Below are 27,532 nucleotides of genomic sequence, written 5' to 3' on the forward strand. Positions count from 1 at the left end.
CATTTTGGTCAGTGACTACATTGCTCCAGTGAAGATTTGCGCTAATGAGCTCACTGCCAATATAAAGCTGAAAGGTTTGACTTTGTTTCTTTCTCTTTCCTTTGCCATAGTGTGCTTGTTACAATGTATCAATCTATCGTGTGTGTAGGCTACTGGATATGTTTATTTTGTACCTGTGCGCGCGTGCGTTTATGCGTGTGCTCCTCGAGCGTGTAGGAAACTGGAAATCCTGCAAATGTTCTCTAGGAAAATGTGTCCACGGACCCAGACTTTTCAGCTATTATGCAAATTATATTATGTAGCCTATGTATCTTGTCACTTAAAATATAATTTCACTTTTTTTTGGCACATTTGCCTTTTTTGTATTCATATTCAATTTATATTGATGAAATTGGCAGTGTAGCCTGTCATGAGTGTGTAGGTGTTTTATCGTCTGAAGTGTGACAAATTTGACAGATAGGCCTCCATTGCGCCCCAACAAAAGGCAATTTGCCTATAACCATTTTCTTACAATGTGATAACAATATGGTAGGCTATCCGACATGAAAATTAAGACCAAATAGTCTATGAAAACAGATTGGAGATCCAGTACTCCTCTTTCTTGGAAAGACAACATACGTTAAAAACGCGCACGGGGGAACATCCTTGGTCTTGTAATTTCTGGCCCGCAGGACAGATAAGGTTTTCTGTCTTGTTATTGCAACAGTCCACGTGAGCGCGGAGAGGAACGTTTCTTCAGTCTTTCCAGTGTTCTTCTGGGCAGGGGCTGTGTAGAGAGCTACTAGGATAGACCAGACACCGCCTACAGTTTCACATTATTATTCTTTAACTAGGCAAGTCAGTTAAGTACAAATTCTTATTTACAAAGACGGCCTACCTGGGAACAGTGGGTTAACTGCCTTGTTCAGGGGCAGAACGACAGCTTTTTATCTTGTCGGGGATTCGATCCAGCAACCTTTCGGTTACTGGCCCAACGCTCTAACCACTAGGCTACCTGCCACATCTCGGCTCTTTTTAGGGAATATTCGCACTTTACATGCCCGACTCCCACGGTAAGTGTTCCTTTCTTGGGAGAAATAGATCCCCATCTCTCACCAGAAAGTTTCTCTCTGAGATTGTCTTTTTAGCCTGTGCCATAACTGAACATAACTGCTCATTTATCTGTTTGTCTGTGATTGTTGTGTGTCTGCCTTTACCATTTCTCCAGTATTAATGTCATATGAATGTGACTCCAGGCATTGTACATTCCTATATAAAGGCACATTCATTTGAATAGGATATAGGATTGGGTGCTCTTTGAGAAACGGTGTCCAATTGTTGGATCTTGTTTCTCTCATGAAACTATGCACTCAGCATTTATTCTTTCTTTTGCAATGTTCATGTTGTAGACAACTTCAGAGCAATGAATTGAGTTTCACCCTCTGCCCTGCCTCTGGTACAGGGCTTTAGTGCGTTCCTCTACAAAGGTAGGGCGAGAGACAGGTAGGACAGCTACCTTGCCCTACCTAGGCTATATGAGTTAAACATTTCATATACCAAATGTAGATCTCTTCCCTACATATCTGGTCTGCTGTTAATGCCACTCTTTTGCAATGACAAGTTGTAACTTGTTCCATGTGACACTATGTTCTTATAGTTAATCACAGATTATCATAAGTGATATTACTGGTTGACACCACACCTGCAGCAAGGAACTGTGTGACCCTGTTTAAATCATGTCAAATGCATTGTGAGAGAGTCATTCAGCAGTTTGTAGATTGGTGAAAGCAAAGGTTCTGTTACGCTTTCAACCATTTATTCATGTTGGATCAGTGATTACAGGAAAGAAGCGACAAGAGAGGAAGGATGCATTTAAGAAAACAAAAATCTTACTCTTACTGAACATAACAGATGATATTCAAATCCATTTATCACTAGCCTATAATAGTGTCATGTGGCATAGTGTGAATTTAAAGTCCTCAACAGACAGTGTTAATGAGTACTCCATCTGGGTCAATGGGAGGGTCTGATAGTTAGTTCAGCTATACATGGAGTTATTTGTTGGATTTATACCTTCTGCAGTACAGTACGGACATGAACCGGTGAATCCTGTTGTTCAGGGTACACTTGACCGTCAGTCATATTGTGTGTGTGTGTGTTGAGGTGATGTCTTCCATGTTCCATTACCAGTACAAACTGTACAGAATCATGCAGCCAGATGACAATGCAATGTTCTATGGGGCGAACGATGTGCCTTGTTCTTGTTTGCATAAAACTGACATGTGCCCATGTCAATATGCTCCCCACATAGACTTCTTATTGTCAGCTCCTGAGTTATAAAGTCTTCTATTGAGGAAGGTCATGTGACGAGATCACGAGCCAGGGAAAGAATTTCAGGAGTTGGGCGAGAGAGTGGAACAGAAAGAGGGAAACGTGGGAGAGAAGCTGCATATTCAGAAGAGGTGGGGTAAAGGAGAGGTGAAGAGGAGAGAGGGAAGACGGAGGGGGAAAAATGTTCATATTTGTAGATTTTGAAACATGATGGTAGGGGAACTGGGGATGGTCACCACCACTGGCAGTCACTCTATTTAGAGTGCTTGTTTCCCCCTTGTTTGCTGTATGTGACAACCATTACCATGCTCTTGCACACAAACAAAGACGGACACTCACTGACACTTAAACAAACACCTCTGACTGGGGGTTTAACCTAATTCTCACATTATTGTTACTATTTTGCACAATTGTATAGTATTTTAGATAGAAAGTCACGAATGATCAAGTTCTTGCCATTCAATTATTCAGAAGAGAAATATGTTGCTAGTGCAGAACAGCCTTGTGAGTGGGTGGTGTAGTTGAGATTGGGTGGTAGTGAGCACATGAAAAGTGACTGGCATCACAGAGGCCCATGAGCAACACCTCCAAAACCTCCCGTTATTCGACTACAACAGAAATAGGCCAACAGAATTCCCATTCTATTAGTTGATGGAGACAGTGGAGGATGATGAGGGGAAAACGGGTCATAATAATGTCTGTGACGGCGCAAATGGAATGGCATCAAATGCATAGAAACCATGTGTTTGATACCATTCCGCTGATTCCGCTCCAGCCATTACCACGAGCCCGTCCTCCCCAACCACCTGTGGATGGAGAACGAAATCGGAATCGGAAAGGGCCGCACACTGTTAGACACACCCAGGAATCCAAACTGATATGCTCAGTTTCACCATTGTTTTAGATTCCAGTCTATACGTCTGTGTTATTCATGAGTTGTTTTTCTGGTTGTGACAGAACGTACAGAGTTTTTTTTAAATAGTGAGCTGACAACTATCATCTATGCGCTCATTGCAGTGCGCTCATTGTCATGAGATCTAATCAGATAGACCGGTTTGGACCATTACCCAATCATCACCTGGTCACTTAGCAAGTCTTTCCCATAAAGACGGACATGGATGCCAATCGTTTTGTGCTAGACAATGCAAATTCCAACGAAGTTAACAAAATTGGGGCGTACCCTAAGCCAAAATATGTGGACATGTTTATTTTCCACTCTGCAGTGAGAGTATTTCTTTCTCCCATGATTCCCTGACATCATTTTTACAGCTGATTAGCAGTGAGGCTGCTGGGAAGAGTCAGTTTGGGAGTGTACTGAGGGAGAGGACAGCTGGAGTCAAGACAAGTCCACTTAGAATTTAAGATGACTTCATAATGGGGTGGGTTAGGATTAGCAATAATGCATTTAGGCTTGTTTTCTTCACCACAGTTCCTCTGCTGCAGAGAGGAAGCCAGATCTAGGATCAGGTTCTCCCTGTTAATTCAATGTAATTCATTATGATCTAAGGGGCAGCACTTAGGCAAGATCAGCAATCCTACTCTGAAACACTTTCTGAATATGGCCACAGATGTTTAGTCACCTATGTCTAAGTTCTATTACATTATACAGGCAACATTTTGACCCTATAACTAGGTCTTCATCAGGACCAAATTTACAACATGAACTTGCTTCTTGGGATTACTCAATTAGCAGATTAAGTACGTGTGCATGCAGGTGGGCATACAGGTAGTTAGGATTACTCAATTAGCAGAATAAGTACGTGTGCATACAGGTGGGCATACAGGTAGTTGGGATTACTCAATTAGCAGAATAAGTACGTGTGCATACAGGTGGGCATACAGGTAGTTAGGATTACTCAATTAGCAGAATAAGTACGTGTGCATACAGGTGGGCATACAGGTAGTTGGGATTACTCAATTAGCAGAATAAGTACGTGTGCATGCAGATGGGCATACAGGTAGTTAGGATTACTCAATTAGCAGAATAAGTACGTGTGCATGCAGATGGGCATACAGGTAGTGCCATCCCAAGGAGCACACGCATCCAATGGAAAGGAGAACCCCCCCCCCAAAAAAAATAAATGGAGGCCACGGTGTAATCTCTGAGTGTACAAAACATTAGGAGCCCATTACTAATATTGAGTTGCACCCCTTTTGCCCTCAGAACAGGCTCAATTCGTCGGGACATGGACTCTACAAGGTGTCGAAAGCGTTCCATAGGGATGCTGGCCCATGTTGACTCCAATGCTTCCCACAGTTGTGTCAAGTTAGCTGGATGTCCTTTGGGTGGTGAACCATTCTTGATACACACTGGAAACTGTTGAGTGTGGAAAAAACCAGCAGTGTTGCTCCTGGCAATTACTACCATACCCTCTGAATGTCACACATACACAATACATGTCTCAATTGTCTCAAGGCTTAAAAATCCTCCTTTAACCTGTCTCCTCCCCTTCATCTACACTGATTGAAGTGGATTTAACAAATTACATCATTAAGGGGTCATAGCTTTCACCTTGATTCACCTGGTCAGTCTATGTCATGGAAAGAGCAGGTGTTCCTAATGATTTGTACACTCAGTGTATATCATATCAATATGTGCAACCCACTATCGAAGCTTATTGTGAAATAGACACTAATTACTTGGATTGCAACGTCATACGGAATTCAATATAATATAATTTAAATTGAAGAGGCAGTAATTGGGAGCACGCTAGACTTTGAAGTGACTTGAGTAAATCTGTGAGCAACAGGAAATTAGTGATGTGCAGGTCACAAATTAGAATTTCTTTAACAACCTTTTTTACTGACTCGAGAGATGTGTTCCTAATGTTTTGTACACTCAGTGTATGTTTTAAATGAAGACTTTGCTTATTGAAACCAGCGGCACGCTTTGTAAACCACACACTGATACGCACAGCCTTGTATTTATCCAAATCATTGGCACCTCGACATCACCCCTCTTTCATTGATAGGAGTCTCATGCATGCAAATGATTCACCCTCTGTTCTCAGCCCTGAACCCAGTGACCCCACTAGCATGGTTCAATGTCACAGACACAAGCTATTGTCTTGTCTTTTTCGCTCGCTTTGTGTGTGTGTGTGTGCATTTGCATGAATTAGAACTTCCAGTTCAGCATGTGTGTGTATTGAGCAGAATTGCTACTCATTTTCATAGAGCCCAGGCCAGTGTGTAACAGTCGGCCCTTGGCCCTGCTCTCTCCAGACAGGGCCTCAGTCACAAAGCACACTTTGTCCCAGTAAATGTGATAAGGCCTGCAGCTGGGTCACCATGCAGTGTCCTGTCCCCTCTCTCTGTCTCCCCTCACACACTGTCACATCACAGAGCCTGAGGTATGCACCATAATGACAGGGCAACCTCCAGGTAATATTTCACCCAGCCAACACTGAGATAAGTGCCCTGACTCTGATAAATCATCAGACCAAAGCAACTTCCATTCTGAGCCTTAGGATAGGACTTATATGAGGCTGTTGTAGCAACTGTACTCTCACAAAGGAAGCCGTATGGATGGTGGTCACAGTAGGTTTGTGGCACCTTAATTGGGGAGGACGGGCTCGTGATAATGGCTGGAGTGGAACTTAGCTTGATGGTGCTCTTTAACATACACTCTTAGAGGAAAAGGTGCTATCAAAAGCCTAAAAGGGTTCTTCGGCTGTCCCCATAGGAGAACCATTTTTTATTCCAGGTAGAATCCTTTTGTTTCCCTTTACACAGAGGGTTCTACATGGAACCCAAAAGAGTTCTACCTGGAACCAAAAAGGGTTCTCCTATAGGGACAGCCGAAAAACCCTTTTGGAACCCTTTTTTCTAAGAGTGTACTTAAGTCAATTTCTACAGTGAAGTGCCATAAACAGAAAAGAAGCTGTGAAAATCAGTTGATTGTCATATTATTGCATACAATCCATTCTGTTTGCTTGTTCAGCACATACATGTTCCGCTGTTTGTGTGTGCCTCAGTGGCTATCACTCAATATTTCCTGTAGTGATGGGAAGTTCAACGCTTTTTACTGACTCAGATCGTTTCGACTCGTTCAGTCAAAAGTATGAATCTTTCGACTCATTTCGTTATTTTTATTTAGTAATGCCCAGAGCGCGCAGGGCCCCCTACCGGCCAACGATTAACTAAAAACTTGACCGGCTCATGATTCTACAAGCGTTCACCATAAGGGGCTTATTGGAGCTGTCATTTGTGACTGAGACTTACTAAAGTCTGCTTCCAACCATGTACATTTGTGATAGCTAGGCATACAACCAGACTAGATTGTGAACGACTCTTTGCGGAATGACTTGCCTGCCGAGAGGGAGATAAGCATTGCTGCAGGCCCCCAAATGATTCTTCCTCGATTTTGTTGAGCAGAGGTAGGCTGTTTAGGCTTCTACAAAGCTGTGTAGCTTTCAATAATCAATTAATTACATTCATTATTACACCATGAGATCAAATACCAGTTCTAACATGTATTATTCTTCTCTATGCTGCATATGCAGCATGATCTATTTTCCTGCGCGCACATATGATAGACAGCTGGTGGTCGGGGGGCACGTCTCTGGAACCACTGAGCCGGAGAAACGCGTATTAATCCTGCTGTAGGTCTCATCGTGGCCAGCAGAGCAGATCAAACGAACGACTAAAAGGAACGAGTCACTCTGAAAAATGTATCATGACTCTCAAGTCAGTAAAAAAGGTTGTTCAAAAATAATCATTTGTGACCTGCACATCACTCATTTCCTGTTGCTCACAGATTCACTCAAGTCACTTCAGACTCTAGCGTGCTCCCAATTACTGCCTCTTCAATTTGAATTATATTATATTGAATTCTGTATGACATTGCAACCCAAGTAATTAGTGTCTATTTCACAATAAGCTTTGTTAGTAGGTTGCACATATTGATATGATATACACTGTGTACAAAACATTAGGAACACCTGCTCTTTCCATGACATAGACTGACCAGGTGAATCCAGGTGAAATCTATGATCCCTTATTGATGTCACTTGTTAAATCCACTTCAATCAGTGTATATGAAGGAGAGGAGACAGGTTAAAGGAGGATTTTTAAGCCTTGATACAATTGAAACATGGATTGTGTATGTGTGCCATTCAGAGGGTGAATGGGCAAGACAAAAGATTTAAGTGCTTTTGAACAGGGTGTGGTAGTAGTAGGTACCAGACACACCGGTACGAGTGTGTCAAGAACTGCAACGCAGCTGGGTTTTTCACGCTCAACAGTTTCCCGTGTGCATGAACAATGGTCCACGACCCAAAGGACACCCAGCCAACATGACACAACTGTGGGAAGCGTTGGAGTCAACATGAGCCAGGAAAACTTTCAACACCTTGTAGAGTCCATGCCCTGGCAAATTGAGGATGTTCTGAGGGCAACATATATGTAATATATTCCTAATATTTTGTTCACTCAGTGTATTTCCATTTCGTGTATCTGAAATACCATTGAGTTAGAAAGAGATGAGAGATTTAAATATCAGTAAGTAGGGCAAAATTAAACTTTCTCAACAGAAACTCTCAATAGATGAAGACAGATTTGCATCAAAACTAGCATTTTTTTGTTGTTTTGCAAGCTGAAAAATGGCAAGCAAAGCATGCCTGCAACATTGAACATCGTTTGAGTTGCTGGGTTCACAAACATAAGGCTCTTATTGACAATCTCCCATGCTATCTGAACAGAATGAGCCCTCTGTTCAATACTACATAGCAGGAACATGTTATTGTCATGCTAGTTTTGTTAGCTAACAGCCCACCATAAGACACTGCATCTCAGTCACTGCAGTACCTGGTTCGAATCCAGGCTGCATCACATCTGGCCGTGATTGGGAGTCCCATAGGGCGTCGTCTGGGTTTGGCCGGGGTAGGCCGTCATTGTAAGTGAGAATTTGTTCTTAACTGACTTGCCTAGTTAAATAAAGGTTTAATTAAAAATAATAATAATAATGTGACAATGCTAACCACTGTCTAAATCTGAGTCCATGTCTGGGGACATCTAGAGAAGGTTGACACAATGGAAGAGTCCAGTCAACAAGGACTTTATGACAAAAGAAGAAATACTCATGTTGATGGAACCAATTGAAAATTCTATTGAATATTTTTGTATTGGTTTGTAACTTGAAATCAAGTGGAAACAGAGTGGACTATTCCCCAACCGATTCACATACAGTGGATGTGTCATGTGTGATATGTAAACACATTTTTTGTTCTGATGGGTATGTAACAGTCCTCACACAACATGTCTGAGTGTATGTCAGTGTAATTTCTAGAGAATTATATCTAACAGACATTTTATTCCCTTTCTCTCTCTGCAGTGTTTCCTTTGTGGTGGGGGGGTGGGCTGGCCAACGGTGGTGGGGGCTGGGCCCAGGGCTGGGGCTGGGACCGCTGTATGCAATGGGAACCAGGGCCTGGAGAGGGGGCCCAGGCCCCAGCGTTTGACTGCCCAGTCTGGTGTGTCCTCTGCCAGGGATGCAGGGCTAGGCTCAGGGAGGCCTGCCAGAGAGGGAGGGGGACCATCAGACTGCCCACAGACATGCTTAGCATCAAACTCCCCCAGCTCTTTGACATCCACCAAGTCCCCAAGGTAAGAGTGGCCAGACTGAAAGAGAAACCTTTCACAACCATTTCACAAACCTTCAGAGGTTTCACTGACTAAATGTTCATGTTTTCCTAAATATAGGATATGGTGTCGAGATCAGGATTGTGTCACATAGTTCCCAGAGGGCTGTTTGCACTTATGTTCAACCCAGTCCTTGCTCCATCTTCACCCGGGTCCGTATTCACAAAGTGTCTCAGAGTAGCAGTGCTGATATAGGATCAGTTTTGCCTATTCAATTATGAAGTGACGCCCGACAACCTGCCTGCTCGACCCCATCCCCTCCTCCCTTCCCCAGACCATCTCTGGAAACCTCCCATTCCTTACTTCCCTCATCAACTCATCCCTGAACACTGGCTGTGTCCCCTCTGACTTCAAAATGGCCTGAGTCGCTCCCCTACTCAAGAAACCATCACTCGAACCCTCTGATGTCAAGAACTACAGACCTGTATCCCTTCTTTCTTTTCTTTCCAAAACACTTGAGCGTGATGTCTCTGACCAACTCTTTCGATATCTCTCTCAGAACCATCTTCATTATCCTAACCTGTCAGGCTTCAAGACGGGTCACTCAACGGGTCACTCAACCAAGACTGCTCTCCGCACTGCCAAAGCTGACTTTCTCTCCTCTGTTCGCATCCTCCTAGATCTATCCACTGCCTTCAACACCGTGAACCATCAATCCTCCTCTCCACCCTCTCAGGGCTGGGCGTCTCAGGCTCTGCACACTCTTTGATTGCATCCTACCTGGCAGGCCGCTCCTACCAGGTGACTGTGTTTGCAACATGTACCCTCACTATTGGTGTCACCCAGGGCTCGGTTCTAGTCCCTCTCTTGTCTTCTCTCTATACACCAAATCACTTGGCAGATATCTCAGCTTGGATGTCGGCCCACCTCAAGCTCATCCTCGACAAGACAGAGCTCCTCTTCCTCCAGGGGAATGCCTGCTCCTGCTCCAAGACCACTCTATCACGGTTGACAACTCCACGGTGTCCCCCTCCCAGAGTGCAAAGAACCCTGGCGTGACCCTGGACAACACCCTGTTGTTCTCTGCAAACATCAAAGCAGTGACTTGCGTTAGTAGAGTATGACCCTATCTCACGCAGGAAGCGGTGCAGGTCCTAATCAGTCTCCCGTCTGGACTACTGCAACTCGCTGTTGGCTGGACTCCCCGCTTGTGCCATTAAAAAACCTGCAATTTATCCAGAATTCCGCAGCCCACCTGGTGTTCAACCTTCCCAAGTTCTCTTATTTCACCCCACTCCTCCGCACACTCCACTGGCTTCCAGACGAAGCTCGTTTCCACTACAACACCATGGTGCTTGCCTAAGGACCAGCAAGAGGAACTGCCCCTCCCTACCTTCAGTCTATGCTCAACTCCTACACCCTAACCCGAGGACTCGGTTCTGCCAACTCTGGTCTCTTGGCCCTCCCACCCCTACAGGAGGGCAGATGCCACTCAGCCCAGTCAAAGCTCTTCTTTCTACTGGAACCAGCTTCCTCCTGAAGCTAGAACAGCAGAGTCCCTGATCCATTTTACGAAAACATCTGAAACCCTACCTCTTCAAAGAGTATCTTAAATAATCCCACAGCACCCCCCCACACATTTTTTGTAAATAAAAAAATAAATAAAGATGGCCTTTCGTGAACTAACACTCGCACTTGACTTTTTCCCCTCTACTAGCACTGACTTTGCTGATAGCTACTAAAAAAAGTAGTTACTATGACTGAGATATGTGGTTCTCCCACCTAGCTATCTTACGATGAATGCTATCTTAAGATGAATGCAACTGTAAGCCACACTGGATAAGAGTGTCTGCTAAATTACTAAAATGCCAATGTAAGTGTTGATCAGCATTCCTGATCTAAGACATTTTGAAATACAGGCCCAGATGTACCAGACTAGGAGGACAGGTCTTGATGTTCTCCAGTTGTTTGTTAGATAATCTCTGTAGTAGCCTATGTACTGTGTATCACAGTGTTTTTCCTTCAGGTGTTCCGGGAGGATGGCATCATCTCGGGATACCGTCACCCCCAAAGCTCCGCCCTGGACTGCATCCTTAGCAGCTTCCAGATGACCAATGAGACAGTCAACATCTGGACCCACTTCCTGCCCACATGGTATGTACACCAATGCAAACACTCTGAATGAAGACAAGGAGATCAGATCCATAGATGGCGGGAGGTATTCTGTAACAATTAGGGCTGGTTTTGACTGGAAAACATATGTATCAGATTGATGTCTTCCTGTCTTCATATCAAATCTTCCGATCACTCCCGCATTTCATTTGAAATGGAACTGATGGTGTTGCGACACGTCTCATTTCCCAGGTACTTCCTGTGGCGCTTCAGTGTCCTGTGCTCCACACTGAACTTCCTGTCGGAGAGCTACACCTGGCCGCTGCTGGTGTACATGCTGCTAATCTGCGTGTACCCCTTCACCTCCAGCTGTGCCCACACCTTCAGCACCATGTCCCCCGAGGCACGCCACATCTGCTACTTCTTCGACTACGGCGCCCTCAGCCTCTACAGCCTGGGTAAGGCCCGCTGCATGAAGTCTGACTGTCTGCACTTCACAGTTAGACTATTAGTTCTTCCTTTACCTTTAGTTATTTCTTTCTGGTCACATTTCCTCCAGTACCAAGACTGCCAACTCTCACAGTAGGCTACTGCTTCCCCTAATTCGAACTGGTGCAATCCCACAGGGTACAGGCCACGTGCCATCTTTCAAGTTCCAAAAAGTCTCGGTGAACTTGGGCAATCAGTTGCACGATTAGAACTTTATATACTACTTCCCGCATTTGTAACCATTGTTTGTGTGGTTACTTCATTGTTCGTGTATGTTTTATTTGGCACTGTGTGTGTCGTGTTTCTGTGCTGTCTGGGCTTGTCAGATTCACTTTAATTAAAGTTTTTGGCCCACAAAACCTCATACTAATACATGTCTTCAAGTATCAAATCAAATCAAATGTTATTGGTCACATACACATATTTAGCAGATGTTATTGCGGGTGTAGGGAAATGCTTGTGTTCCTAGCTCCAACAGTGCGGTGGTATCTAACAATTCACAATAATACATACAAATCTAAAAGTAAAAGAATGAAATTAAGATATGTAAAAAAAAATGGACGAGCAATGTCGGAGTGGCATTGACTAAAATACAGTAGAATAGAATACAGTTTATACAGTTGAAGTCGGAAGTTTACATACACTTTAGCCAAATACATTTAAACTCAGTTTTTCACAATTCCTGACATTTAATCCTAGTAAAAATCCCTGTATTAGGTCAGTCAGGATCACCACTTTATTTTAAGAATGTGAAATGTCAAAATAATAGTAGAGAGAATTATTTATTTTAGCTTTTATTTCTTTCATCACATTCCCAGTGTGTCAGAAGTTTACATAACTCAATTAGTATTTGGTAACATTGCCTTTAAATTGTTTAACTTAGCCACCAGAGTCTCTGGGTTCGCGCCCAGGCTCTGTCGCAGCCGGCCGCGACCGGGAGGTCCGTGGGGCGACGCACAATTGGCATAGCGTTGTCCGGGTTAGGGAGGGTTTGGCCGGTAGGGATATCCTTGTCTCATCGCGCTCCAGCGACTCCTGTGGCGGGCCGGGCACAGTGCGCGCTAACCAAGGGGGCCAGGTACACGGTGTTTCCTCCGACACATTGGTGCGGCTGGCTTCCGGGTTGGAGGTGCGCTGTGTTAAGAAGCAGTGCGGCTTGGTTGGGTTGTGCTTCGGAGGACGCATGGCTTTCAACCTTCGTCTCTCCCGAGCCCGTACGGGAGTTGTAGCGATGAGACAAGATAGTAATTACTAGCGATTGGATACCACGAAAATTGGGGAGAAAATGGGATAAAAATTAAAAATAAATAAATAAAAAAATAAATAATAATAATTGTTTAACTTGGATCAAACGTTTCGAGTAGCCTTACACAAGCTTCCCATTCCTTCTGACAGAGCTGGTGTAACTGAGTCAGGCTTGTAGGCCGCTTTGCTCACACACGCTTTTTCAGTTCTGCCCACACATTTTCTATAGGATTGAGGTCAGGGCTTTGTGATGGCCACTCCAATACCTTGACTTTGTTGTTCTTAAGCCATTTTGTCACAACTTTGGAAGTATGCTTGGGGTCATTGTCCATTTGGAAGACCCATTTGCGACCAAGCTTTAACTTCCTGACTGATGTAATGAGATGTTGCTTCAATATATCCACATAATTTTACTTCCTCATGATGCCATCTATTTTGTGAAGTGCACCAGTCCCTCCTGCAGCAAAGCACCCCCACAACATGATGCTGCCACCCCCGTGCTTCACGGTTGGGATGGTGTTCTTTGGCTTGCAAGCCTCCCCCTTTTTCCTCCAAACATAACAATGGTCATTATGGCCAAATAGTTCTATTTTTGTTTCATCAGACCAGAGGACATTTCTCCAAAAAGTACGATCTTTGTCCCCATGTGCAGTTGCAAACCGTAGTCTGGCTTTTTTACGGCGGTTTTGGAGCAGTGGCTTCTTCCTTTCTGAGCAGCCTTTCAGATTATGTCGGTATAGGACACATTTTACTGTGGATATAGATACTTTTGTACTCGTTTCCTCCAGCATCTTCACAAGGTCCTTTGCTGTTGTTCTGGAATTGATTTGCACTTTTCACACCAAAGTACGTTCATCTCTAGGAGACAGAACGCGTCTCCTTCCTGAGCGGTATGGCGGCTGCGTGGTCCCATGGTGTTTATTTTTGGGTACTATTGTTTGTACAGATGAACGTGATACCTTCAGGCGTTTGGAGGTCTTGACTGATTTCTTTTGATTTTCCCATGATGTCAAGCAAAGAGGCACTGAGTTTGAAGGTAGGCCTTGAAATACATCCACAGGTACACCTCCAATTGACTCAAATTATGTCAATTAGCCTATCAGAAGCTTCTAAAGCTAAGGCAGAATTTTATGGAATTTTCCAAGCTGTTTAAAGGCACAGTCAACTTAGTGTATGTAAACTTCTGACGCACTGGAATTGTAATACAGTGAATTATAAGTGAAATAATCTGTAAACAATTGTTGGAAAAATGACTTGTGTCATGCACAAAGTAGATGTCCTAACCGACTTAACAAGAAATTTGTGGAATGGTTGAAAAACGAGTTTTAATGGCTCCAAAATAAGTGTATGTAAACTTCTGACTTCAACTGTACATATAAACTGAGTAAAGCACTATGTAAACAAGTTCGACAGCTCAATACCAACAGTGAAATAAGAGTTTGTTTTATTTTACAATTCTTTCACCTTGGAATAATGTTTGTCTTTCGTTTAAGACATCCAGCCTGAGGGTTGCTCATCCAGTAGAGAAGACATACAGGGCTACTTACAAACAGAAAGCATGTCACACCAGATTGCACTGTCAGATTTAGGTCAACAGACAGCATAGATTAAAATATCAGCCTATGTTTTCCTCTCGGATCCAGCATCTGGGAATAGTTTTTATGGATGTGTGCATACCACTGCTCTACAGCTTCACATGTACATTTTCCATGGATTCATGTCTGTTTCCACATGCTTGCTCAACCAATTCACATACTCGGGTATTTGCATTCTGCTTGTGAATACGTGTGCTTTTCTTGGGTGTGTGTTTGCTCGTATGGGTGTGTGTGATGTCCCTCTCTTTCAAACATAAACTTTGTCTCTTACTTTGAAAAAGTGTATTTTCAAATCCTTATTAATGGATATGAGGCCCCTTCAATATGATCCTTATTCTACCACAATTATCCTTACTGCCAAAATATACCCAGCCCTAAATGTCCAAAAGTTTCTGAGATAAGAATTGCAAATGTTTACTGTAGGTGGTGTTCTCCAGCCAAGCTTTTTTTTAAAAGCCTCTAGATTTATTGAAAGTACTTCATTGGGATTAAAACGGGTGTTGAAGCATATTTACAGCAAGTACAAGGCCAACGTTTCATTAGTAGGTTATTAAAGCCTAATTGATATGTTATGAGCATTGCAATTTATAATTATTTTAAGTGCTTGGTGAGTGTATGGTAGGGAAATGCATGGTAGATTTAGTTTCAGATATTGTATGTTTTTTCTTTTTACCTTTCAGTGTTTTTGTGTTTGTGTTCAGGTTGTGCCATAACCTATAGCTCCTATGTGATGCCTGACTGCTGGGTCAACAGCTGGCTGCACCAACACTTTGTGCCCATCGCCATCTGCAACACACTATTCTGCACCAGCCTGTCCTGCTATTCTAGGTAGGCAGCCAATACGGTCTCCTATCCATGATGCATCACTCTCCTGGTCGTTGAAACCATTGTAACTTTTCTCCCTCTGTTTTTATTTTTTTATAGATTCCTGGAGATGCAGTTTCCACACCGGAGTAAAATTCTCCGGACAGGGGCATTTGTCTTTCCATTCATCTTTGACAACATCCCTCTATTTTACAGAGTGAGTTTATTTTTGAAAAGGTGTAGACAGAGTTCACAGAAAGTCTGCTTGTATGGTAATTGGGTTGCATTCTGTTTGTTATGTCACAGTTTAGATCTGATTAATGCCTCTCTTTAATACTTTGACCAGGACTTTTGGCTCATTAACTTAGAAACTGATTTTGTGTAGACTAAATAAAGATTTGACCACATGCTGTTAAATCTTTTAATCTCTTGGCCGCTGTTTGTGCCAATGATCTTATGTGGGTTTGTATATGTCTGTGTGTGTGTGTGTGTGTGTAGCTGCTGCTGTGCTGCGGGGGCAGCTGCTGTCACAGTGAGGCCCTGCCCAGTCACTGTTACCACCTCCTCTTCGCCTTCCTCACCTGCTTCCTGTTTGCCTCACACCTCCCGGAGAGGCTGGCCCCGGGGCGGTTCGACTACTTTGGTACGTCCACACCAGCGCCCGGTTACCATGGCAATGTGAATTGGAAGGTTATATCAGTTATTGAACAAGCTTTAGCTAGTCTGGCCTGTGGCCAGTTATTGTTGGCGCATAGCGGTATCATTTCTGCTGTATCCATGATGGTACTGTAGGCAAATATTTGAACAGTGACAATTCTTTGAGCAAACCTGGTAAATCCTTGTTCACTGCAGTATGATCAAATTCAAGCATTTCTAATGACTCTCTCTCTCATTGATCTCTCTCTCCTCTTTCTCCTCTCTCAGGTCACAGTCACCAGCTTTTCCACATCTGTGCCGTGGTGGGTACCCACTTCCAGATGGAGGCGGTGCTAGCAGATATGAACTCACGCAGGGCGTGGCTCATCGCACAGGCGGCCGTACCCTCCTTCCTGAGTACCCTGGGGGCACTGGCCCTCAGCATCATCCTCAACCTAGGCATCATTGGCATCTTCAGTGCCCCTCTGCTGTGGAACCCTCACCACAGTGCCAACCACCCACTGACGCCACCCACGAAACGCAAGCAACAGTGACACTCCCCACAACCAGTGACCACCCAGTATGTTCAAATTAAAAGTTTGGCTAAACCATTCTACCAGTTGTGAACTTTGGAAATAATAACCATAAGACGTTATATTATACCTTTTAAAACCAGGTAGTATTTGTATAAACCCATTGGATTATTATCACAGAATGGTTTTTCTACATGTTATTCTAACGTCAATTTAAGGTTTGTTTAGGAGTTTATTAATGTCTTCACTGTTTACTTTGATGCCGAATACCCAGCAATTTTTATGAAGCCTTTCAGTTATTCAGTATCATTGTTTACTGTTAAAAGTTGTGGAGGTATTTCGAGTTAAAGTATCATATGCCAACTTCTTTTCACTTATACTTGAAAGGATCTGGGTTGTATGAAGCATATGTGATGTCTAACAACACATAAAAGTGCCTTCTTTTATATATAGTGACCCAAATGTTACCTAAGTACTCGTAAATATTATTTCTGGTTCGTGTAAATCTCAAACTGGAAAAATCTTTAACTGTAAATTTGCAGGGAATTTTCATATTAATATATAAATATTTAGCTACTGTTTTTCAATTGTCCTATATAATTGTAAGCCATTATTAGAACATCTCAAAACCCTTATTTAATATAAATTATGACTGACCATTACATGATTCTCATGACTTCTAAAATAATCTGTACTCTCACTAACTGGAGTACTTAGTATGATTCCACCATTTTGTTTTAATATTCAATACCATCTCATTTAAATCTCCACGATGACTTTAATAGATTTACAGACCAGTGTAGTGCTCATTCAGATTGCCTGCTCTATTCAGATTGCCTGCTCTTTTTTTCTAAGCGTCTACACGCTTAGAAAAAAAGGTGCTATCTAGAACCTAAAAGGGTTCTTCGACTGTCCCCGTAGGAGAACCCTTTAAAGAACCCTTTTTGGTTCCAGCTAGAACCCTTTTGAGTTCCTTGTAGAACCCTTTCCACAGAGGGTTCTACATGGAACCCAAAAGAGTTCTGTCTGGAGTCAAAAGGGTTCTACCTGAAACCAAAAAGGTTTCTCCTATGGGGACAGCCGAAGAACCCTTTTGGAACCCTTTTTTTCTAAGCGTGTACCTGAAAGCTACAGCACTGTACCATGTCTATGATTAAAAAACAGGTGCCATTTTACAGAGGTACGTTTCCATGGAAACTTCATGGTTCTTCGCAGTTTGTGCTCCTGTGAATGCCCAGTGACTTGAATTGTTCTTTGGAGTACTCTTATTTTTTACTTCTACAACATACAGTAATGGTCATTGGATGCATTTTTTGAAACAATACGTGCTGTTTAAATGTCAGAGAATTACTGATTACTGATAGGACGTACCAAATGACCTTGTTTATAACAGCTATCTGATGGAAGAAATCTTAGATGATGGTGCACAACAGAACTGAATGAGTGATGTCACCTCACCTCCCAGGAATGGGGATGTGGTCAGTGGAGGTCAAAGGGTCTTGGCACTGTCGTATTCATGTGGTATCGTGGTGGTCATTGCAGGTTTATGGCAAACCAATACACCACTCACCCCATGCTGGTATAACATTGTCAGTGGCTATTGTTTACATGTATCCTCGAAAAAGAGTGTGGTGTCTCTTGAGTATTTATTCCTTGTAGTATATATAACAGCACCTACTGTTTCTGTTCAGTTGTAAAGTGTGGTGCATATGTACAGATAACTGCCAAAATAAAGGAAACACAAACGTAAAGTGTCTTAATAGGGTGTTGGGCCACCATGAGCCTCCAGAACAGCTTCTATGCCTTGGCATAGATTCTACAAGTCTGGAACTCTATTGGAGGGATGCGACACCATTCTTCCACGAGAAGTTCCATCATTTGGTGTTATGTTGATGGTGGTGGAAAACGCTGTCTTAGGTGCCGCTCCAGATTCTCCCATAAGTGTTCAATTGGGTTGAGATCTGGTGACGGATACACACACACCCTTTAAACCCCTTATGCTTCTTTGAGACCCCTCTTGCAAAGTCACTGAAATCTCTTCTTGCTATGGTAGCCAAAATAATGGGCAACTGGGCATTTTTATACATGACCCTAAGCATGATGGGATATTAAGTGCTTAATTAACTCAGGAATCACACCTGTGTGGAAGCACATGCTTTCAATATACTTTGTATCCCTCATTTACTCAAGTGTTTTCTTTATTCTGGGAATTACCTGTATATTTACATTATTATTTTTGTAAATGTTTTAGATGAGGAAAAATTATTAATTACATCCCCAACATCATATAATAATTTCTTGATATAATAGCACTTACATGTACCACGCTAGACCTAACACACATGTCATTATTTTATCATGTAGCTCTGTATCCAGTGTGTAGGGGAGACCAGGGTTGGTTGTCACAGTGCTTATAACTCCCAAACTAGAGGGCGCTGTGTAATAATTGTGTGAATGTGTGAATTCTTTGAAAGAACTAATCCACCTGGTCAATTTATGTCATCATAACAAAACCAAAACGTTGAGGTGAGGGGATTTTTTTCATAGGTGAAAGTAAAAAAAAAAAGATGTCAGTATTCTTTTAAATAAATGTTTGAATTATGGGAGTATACATGTAAAAAAAAACATTTTAGGGAGAGCTACATTCCAAACCTAATTCTGAGTTCCTAGGTCAAGCCATGTGGTAACTATCATCCTAATTAGCATTGGGTGCTGTTGCTATAAACCTCCCATCCCAATAAACCTGAACACCTTTGGCCGGCATATCAAAATGTGTTGGGAATAATATACAGTTGAAGTCAGAAGTTTACCTACACTTAGGTTGGAGTCATTAAAACGTGTTTTTCAACCACTCCACAAAAGTCTTGTTAACAAACTATAATTTTGGCAAGTCAGTTAGGACATCTACTTTGTACATGACACAAGTCATTTTTCCAACAATTGTTTACAGACAAATAATTTAACTTATAATTATACTTCACTGTATCACAATTCCAGTGGCTCAGAAGTTTACATACACTAAGTTGACTGTGCCTTTAAACAGCTTGGAAAATTCCAGAAAATTATGTCATGGCTTTAGAAGCTTCTGATAGGCTAATTGACATAATTTGAGTCAATTGGAGGTGTACCTGTGGATGTATTTCAAGGCCTACCTTCAATCTCAGTGCCTCTTTGCTTGACATCATGGGAAAACCAAAAGAAATCAGCCAAGACCTCAGAAAAAAATGGTAGACCTCCACAAGTCTGGCTCATCCTTGGGAGCAATTTCCAAACGCCTGAAGGTACCACGTTCTTCTGTACAAACAATAGTACCCAAATATAAACACCAAGGGACATTTTACATTTTTAGTCATTTAGCAGACGCTCTTATCCAGAGCGACTTACAGTAGAGTGCATACATTTTATTACATTTTACATACTGAGACAAGGATATCCCTACCGGCCAAACCCTCCCTAACCCGGACGACGCTATGCCAATTGTGCGTCGCCCCACGGACCTCCCGGTTGCGGCCGGCTGCGACAGAACCTGGGCGCGAACCCAGAGACTCTGGTGGCGCAGCTAGCACTGCGATGCAGTGCCCTAGACCACTGCGCCACCCGGGAGACCAGGGACCACGTAGCCGCCATACCGCTCAGGAAGGAGACACGTTCTGTCTCCTAGAGATGAACGTACTTTGGTGCGAAAAGTGCAAATCAATCCCAGAACAACAGCAAAGGACCTTGTGAAGATGCTGGAGGAAACAAGTACAAAAGTATCTAAATCCACATTAAAATGAGTCCTATATCGACATAACCTGAAAGGCCGCTCAGCAAGGAAGAAGCCACTGCTCCAAAACCACCCTAAAAAAGCCAGACTACGGTTTGCAACTGCACATGGGGACAAAGATCGTACTTTTTGGAGAAATGTCCTCTGGTCTTATGAACCAAAAATAGAACTGTTTGGCCATAATGACCATCGTTATGTCTGGAGGAAAAAGGGGGATGCTTGCAAGCCGAAGAACACCATCCCAACAGTGAAGCATGGGGGTGGCAGCATCATGTTATGGGGGTGCTTTGCTGCAGGAGGGCCTGGTGCACTTCACAAAATAGATGGCAACATGAGGAAGTAAAATTATGTGGATATATTGAAGTAACATCTCAAGACATCAGTCAGGAAGTTAAAGCTTCGTCGCAAATGGGTCTTCAAATGGACAATGACCCCAAGCATACTTCCAAAGTTGTGGCAAAATGGCTTAAGGACAACAAAGTTAAGGTATTGGAGTGGCCATCACAAAGCCTTGACCTCAATCCTATAGAAAATTTGTGGGCAGAACTGAAAAAGCGTGTGCGAGCAAGGAGGACTACAAACCTGACTCAGTTACACCAGCTCTGTCAGGAGGAATGGGCCATAATTCATTTGTTTGACCAAAGTTAAACAATTTAAAGAAAATGCTACCAAATACTAATTGAGTGTATGTAAACTTCTGATCCACTGGGAATGTGATGAAAGAAATTAAACCTGAAATAAATCCTTATTTGTACTATTATTCTGACATTTCACATTCTTAAAATAAAGTGGTGATCCTGACTGACCTAAGACAGGGAATTTTTACTGGGATTAAATGTCAGGAATTGTGAAAAACTGAGTTTAAATGTATTTGGCTAAGGTGTATGTAAACTTCCGACTTCTGTATGTAGCGTGGAGAGCGTTTGCACATTGGGAAGATGTTGCAGAGACATCAAAATAGAATATGAATGCCTGGCCGACATATAAACTATGTAGAACTGCAGAATGTATGTATTCTAAAAACATCTGTGAGATGTCTTGCCAATTAGCAAACAATGTCTAAACTGCATCTCCCGATTCATAGTGTGTACATCCATTGGCCAGAGGTTTCTCTGCTATCTGGGTTTGTTGCCTTTCTCTCCCAAACATATTTTTTTCTGTCACACACCGACACATGTACACATTTGTGTGCAAACACACGCACACACAAATGTCATGTATTGTTCTCAAGGCATAAAATGCAGAATTTTGTTAGGAATATCATTCGATCAAAGAAAGGCATGGCTATTTCTACAATGCTGTATACTATATTGCTTAATTTCCTGTTAAAAAAAAGGAAAGAACTACTAGCCAACATTGTGACAACCAACCCCATCAGTGGAGTCTGCCTAGGGGTGGACGGCGCATAATAATGGCTGGAACAGAGTGAATGGAATGACATCAACTGCAGGGAAACTATGTGTTTGATATATTTCATACCATTCCACTGATTCCACTTCAGCCATTACCACGAGCCCGTCCTCCCCAATTAAGGTGCCACCAACCTCCTGTGAACCTTATACTGTGTGACAACCAACCCTGCGATGGGGCTGGTTGTCACAAGTGGACAGAGTGTGTTTGGTGGCTTATTACTCCATGTTGGAATAAGACATACTAATAGGATCCCTATTTCAACCCAAGACCTTGGTCTTTCTATTAATGTTGAAGGAGTCTTGTTATATATACTGGTGCTGACAGAGTAAAACGTGTGACAACCAACCTCAGTCTCCCCTAAAGGCTTTGGGTGGTTATGAGGGAATAGAAAGTGATATTGTGATCAGTGAGGGAAATGGACTGTGTCGCAGGTCGAGCAGAGTGTACGGGCAGTGTAGGCACACACACGCGCACATACACACATCGACTCACACATAATTTTACTCCAACGAGTGCCCTATTGTTTGAAAAACAATTTTTGTTTTCAGGGTAAATTTATTGAACACAGAGAAACCTATATATTTGCCCTTTTCATCATTCTTATACTACTCGGTTTTCCACTATTGATTTTGGTATGGTGCTTTCATCGTCTTACAACTTGTTTCTTGGAAGTGGGTCGTGACTAGCGTGTGGCCGACCATATCGACCATAACTCTATCTGAATTGACATATTGTAGTGCTGAATATAACTGCAGTTGGCGCATATAACCTATTGTCCTTTAAGTTGTTGAATATTTGAATGTTCAACTAAATTTCTAAACATTCTGTTATGCTTTTGTCATTGAAATCTACTTTAGTTGAAACTAGATTATCGCTGAAAAAAAGTGATGACCTATTAGTTCAAATGCGTCTGTTTGTTTACGTCGATCCCTTTCATGAAGCTACAATGATGATTCTCAAAGTGTGTTCATATTGAATGACATGTTACAGTAAGTAAAATAGGAAGCTATGCAAAGATTTGGTTGGATGACACAGAGAACCACACACCAATGAACTTCCAGTGACTCCTGAAGAGTGCTCGGTTTTAGCAAAGAGGAAAGAAGCGGTTTGAATGAATGTCTGTGCCTATTGTCCTTCCTTACTACCTTTAATTAAACCTTTATTTTAATTTAGCATATGTGCTGTGTTTTGTGTGGAGAACTAAATATAGTTCCTGGGGGGAAAAAATGGGAAAAATAATGAATTGTTTGCTATCTTGTTACTAAAATTGTGTCAATGTTGCCTTATTAGAGTGTATTCATCACTGGAATCATTTCTCTAATAAAAATGACTTACCACATATTTGACAGCATTAATGTGTTTGTCTGTCAACTGTGTATAACAACTGTATCAGTTGAAATGTTGGATCATATAGGGGAGTACTGCAGTTATTTTCAAATACACTAGATGACAACCTTTCACTGAGCAATGATCTACTGTAAAACAACCACTGTTCTACTGCAAGACAGAACAGCGTATTGGTGTATGTATGAATGTGAGCAGTAGGGGGCATGATTGTACAAGGATCATTTTTTTGCTTGTGTAGCCAACAAGTATGTAGCGAATCTCTTGTTGCCAAGCTTAGCCCACCTCATCTAAGAGAGTGGAAAATATAGTTATTTTGCCAGATTCTACCAAATTGTGGTAACATACCATAAAATGTTGCTTATCTTGTTTTGAGGCAATTTGAGGTTCTTATTTTCTATCTGTCAGTGGGGAAGATGCTGAGATCGTGGTCTGTACAATTCAGATGGGGAATAGAGGCTCTCTATCATTCCTCTCTTAGGGTCTTAAAAGGGATGAGTGTTAATGAGGGAGTTGAGATAGTCGAGGCAGACTCGCTTGGCTCTAGCCATGGAAGGAGATGGGCAGTGGAAAGTACATCTCTATAGCGGGTTGTAGGTATAGTCCCGTCTTTGCCTCTAAGACGTGATTGGAAACAGTGGTCCAGCATGAGCCTAACAAGTGTTTTCATTTCCAATACACTAAAGAGAGGGAGAGAGCCAGCGATATAACATTACTCACAACCCATTAGCACTCCTAAGGGAGTGGATATGGAGAAAAGGGAGGGAGAAAAAAAAGTGTAAGGTGAAGAGAGGCTGCTGTAATATAACCAAAGTGTGTTTGTTTGTTTGGGGGGTGATGTAAGGTAATATAAAACTTTATTCTTCCAGTAACTGATGTTTGTGGTGAGAGTTCCAGAGAGAAAGTACTGCTGTGTGTAATTCAGGTAATTGATTACGGACCTCCACACAATGAAAGATGCTTTTGCAGGCTAAAACATTTAGGTACAATTAGTCTATATTTGTTCATCCTCAGAAATATGTTTAAAATATGTACTGTAAGATGTTATACAATTGGAAACTCTCCTCTTGAACCAAATGGTTGTTTTATTCATGGATAGACGATATACAAAGTGCTGGGGTAACAATATTTGAACGTGACAATTTTTTTAACATCAATAAAGTAGATTTACATATTTACATTCAAAGGTGTCCCAATTGTTTTACTAGTCTTGTAAAACCTCTGCTTTTATTTTCAAGGTGAAAGGTTAAAAGGGAGAGTAGACCTTGTTGTGGTCTATAGGTTGTATCACGGTCTCTACTTCAATTCCATCTGTCACTCTCCTCCTGAAGTCTCGATCATTGTTATCCATCTGTTACATGTGACACCATTTTGCTGTATCTCTCTCAACCATCTTGTCCCTTACTGGACTTCAGCAGCTTGCTTTGATGTTAAAGTCTGATGTTAAATGCTTTGGGGTCACTATAAGGCATGTTAACATGGCTATTTCCTATGAAAGCTATGTAACTGTACCTGAACCTATGAGCTATAGTCTTGCACTGCATACACATGTTTTTCTTTGGAGTATACTCACTGGCCTTGAACAGAGAAATCATTCTACAGTATTTAAATGCAAAACATTTAAGAATAGTATGTCAGGAAAAACACCTTCCTGGCCTTTAATAAAAGTTCCCCTGCTGTTTTTTCAAAAATATTCCTATTTTACAATTAGTCGTCTTTGTTTTGTCCTCTGACAGAAAAGGATTGCATATACAGTAAGACATTTTAAACAGAGTAATACATTAGATAAATAATGTATAAGTCAAAAGAATAACTATACAACTCTACTATAATGTTTGTAAATATAATATTGTACATTCGGATTTGAATTAGTAGGCGGAAAATGCAAAACATTGTACTGTATTCCTTTTGCTATAACCAACTGTAGTGAACAATATCAACAGTAGACGACGTCCGGTCAAACTTACCATTGCGCGCACACACACGCACGCACACACACACACACCACACATATTACTGTATTCAGACATTTTCAATCCAGATGATGGTTGGGTTTTGGGTTATAAACAAATTGGGTTATCAAATAAGATTATATTGATAAGGAGCATCTCTTAATGACCATTTACTTTTAGTTCATATTACAAATGCTAATTGATAATTGATATCCCAATACAATGCAAGTGATAACCATGAAGAACACAGACTTTGTATGCAGTTTCTTTACTATGGTCTGGGCTATGCATATGAAAAATGATTGATCTGACATAACTGCCTAACAATAGAAAGCTTTCTGATTAGTGCAATTGACTTGGCACTCTCTTGAAATCACTTTCACTCCTGCAGATTATATCACACAGCTTGAAAATGGAAAGATGGCGTCTTACTGTTACAATACATAATGGTCATAATGGTAAAGCCCTTATTATCAAAATTGTAGAAGAAAGTTTGAAATTTCACCTACAAAAAGTATGCTCGGGCTTGAAAGTCACTAAAGTAATTAAACGTTTCCATATTCTCAGGCAACAGTAAATCCCGGAAAGTATTCAGACCCCTTGACTTTTTCCACATTTTGTTACGTTACAGCCTTGTTCTAAAATGTATTAAATAAATAAAAATCCTCAACAATCTACACACAATGCCCCATAATGACGAAGTGAAAACATTTTTTATATTTTTTTTAGCAAATGTATAAAAAATTTAACACAGAAATACCTTATTTACATAAGTATTCAGACCCTTTGCTAGGAGACTCGAAATTGAGCTCAGGTGCATCCTGTTTCCATTGAACATCCTTGAGATGTTTCTACAAGTTGACTGGATTCTACAATTTGGAAAGGCACACACCTGTCTATATAAGGTTGGCAATACATGTCACAGTTGACAATGCATGTCTGAGCAAAAACCAAGCCATGAGGTCGAAGGAATTGTCCGTAGAACTCAGAGACAGGATTGTGTCAAGGCACAGATCTGGGGAAGGGTACCAAAACATTTCTACAGGATTGAAGGTCCAAGAACACAGTGGTCTCCATCATTCTTAAATGGAAGAAGTTTAGAACCACCAAGGTTCTTCCTAGAACTGGCCGCCCGGCCAAACTGAGCAATCAGGGGAGAAGGGCCTTCGTCAGGGAGGTGACCAAGAACCCGATGGTCACTCTGACAGAGCTCAAGAGTTCCTCTGTGGAGATGGGAGAAACTTCCAGAAGGACAACCATCTCTGCAGCACTCCACCAATCAGGCCTTTATGGTAGAGTGGCCAGACGGAAGCCACTCCTCAGTAAAAGGAACATAACAGTGCGCTTGGAGTTTCCCAAAAGGCACCTAAAGACTCTCAGACCATAAGAAACCAGATTCTCTGGTCTGATGAAACCAAGATTGAACTCTTTGGCCTGAATGTCAAGCGTCAGAACTGGAGGAAACCTGGCACCATCCCTACGGTGAAGCATGGTGGTGGCAGCACTCTGCTGTGGGGATGTTTTTCAGCGGCAGGGACTGGGAGACTTGTCAGGATTGAGGCAAAGATGAATGGAGCAAAGTACAATGGGATCCTTAATGAAAACCTGCTCCAGAGCGTTCAGGACCTCAGACTGAGGCGAAGGTTCACCTTCCAACAGGACAACGACCCTAAGCACACAGCCAAGACAACGCAGGAGTGGCTTCGGGACAAGTCTCTGAATGTCCTTGAGAGCCCGGACTTGAACCCAATCGAACATCTCTGGAGAGACCTGAAAATAACTGTGCAGCAATGCTCCCCATCCAACCTGACAGATCTTGAGAGGATATGCAGAGAAGAATGGGAGAAACTCCCCAAATACAGGTGTGCCATGCTTGTAGCATCACACCCAAGAAGACTCAATGCTGTAATCGCTGCCAAAGGTGCTTCAACAAAGTACTGAGTAAAGAGTCTGAATACTTATGTAAATGTAATATTTCAGTTTTTTATTTGTAATAAATTTGCAAAAAGTTCCCGAAAACCTATTTTTGCTTTGTCATTATGGGGTATTGTGTGTAGATTGAAGGAAAAAAACAATTTAATTAATTTTAGAATAAGGCTGTAACGTAACAAAATGTGGAAAAAGTCAAGAGGTCTGAAAACATTCCCAAAGGCACTGTATAGTCTGGATTTCTCCAATCATGCAAAACCATTCATCAGGACGACACCCGTTCAGTTACACAATAAAACACTCACAGTAAACACTTGACAGGTCTTCGCTGGCTCATCTTCTTCCAACCGCTCCCAGCCAGCGGCACACAGAGTGAGACGAGGCGAGCTGAGGCAGCATGGACCAGGAAGTAGGAAGTAACCCCCATCCCCATAGTCTTCCCATCGTTCCAGGGTAAAGTTTCTCTGAGGTACAGATCTGGGATCAGCTTCCCCTTCCCCAATCCTATCCGTAACCATTAGTGGCCAAAAAATACCCAATATCAGCGTCTAGGAGCAACTTCACCTTACCCTTCCCAACCCAATTGTCCCTATCAGAACAAATCCTAGCAAAGTCCAATCTGACCAAATATCCAATCAGAGGGGGTGTCGGTGTGGTTAAGACCCATAGAGGTAAATGACAGCAATGCTTAGGTTCAGGATTGCCATAGCACAGTCCTTTACCTGACTTCTACCCCTTCCCAATACCCGTCATTCCTGACCGTAAGTTCCCCTACTTCCCCTTGCCTGGACACTGCCCCAGCCTCAGCCCCATAACTCCTAGCCT

At 42.1% G+C, this 27,532-nt stretch overlaps 1 protein-coding gene across 1 annotated transcript; it reads left to right on the forward strand.

The window, feature by feature from the left end:
• Window positions 1–8,847: 8,847 nt before the first annotated feature.
• paqr6 (progestin and adipoQ receptor family member VI) lies at window positions 8,848–16,324 on the forward strand. Its single transcript, XM_038977423.1, has 7 exons — window positions 8,848–8,913; window positions 10,916–11,043; window positions 11,254–11,459; window positions 15,032–15,158; window positions 15,255–15,351; window positions 15,633–15,777; window positions 16,059–16,324. Exons 1-7 carry the CDS (start codon window positions 8,863–8,865, stop codon window positions 16,322–16,324), a joined length of 1,020 nt encoding a protein of 339 aa, XP_038833351.1. The 5' UTR covers window positions 8,848–8,862.
• The last annotated feature ends 11,208 nt before the right edge of the window (window positions 16,325–27,532 follow it).

Source organism: Salvelinus namaycush, chromosome 37 (assembly GCF_016432855.1).
Source record: "Salvelinus namaycush isolate Seneca chromosome 37, SaNama_1.0, whole genome shotgun sequence".
Classification (NCBI taxonomy): domain Eukaryota; kingdom Metazoa; phylum Chordata; class Actinopteri; order Salmoniformes; family Salmonidae; genus Salvelinus; species Salvelinus namaycush.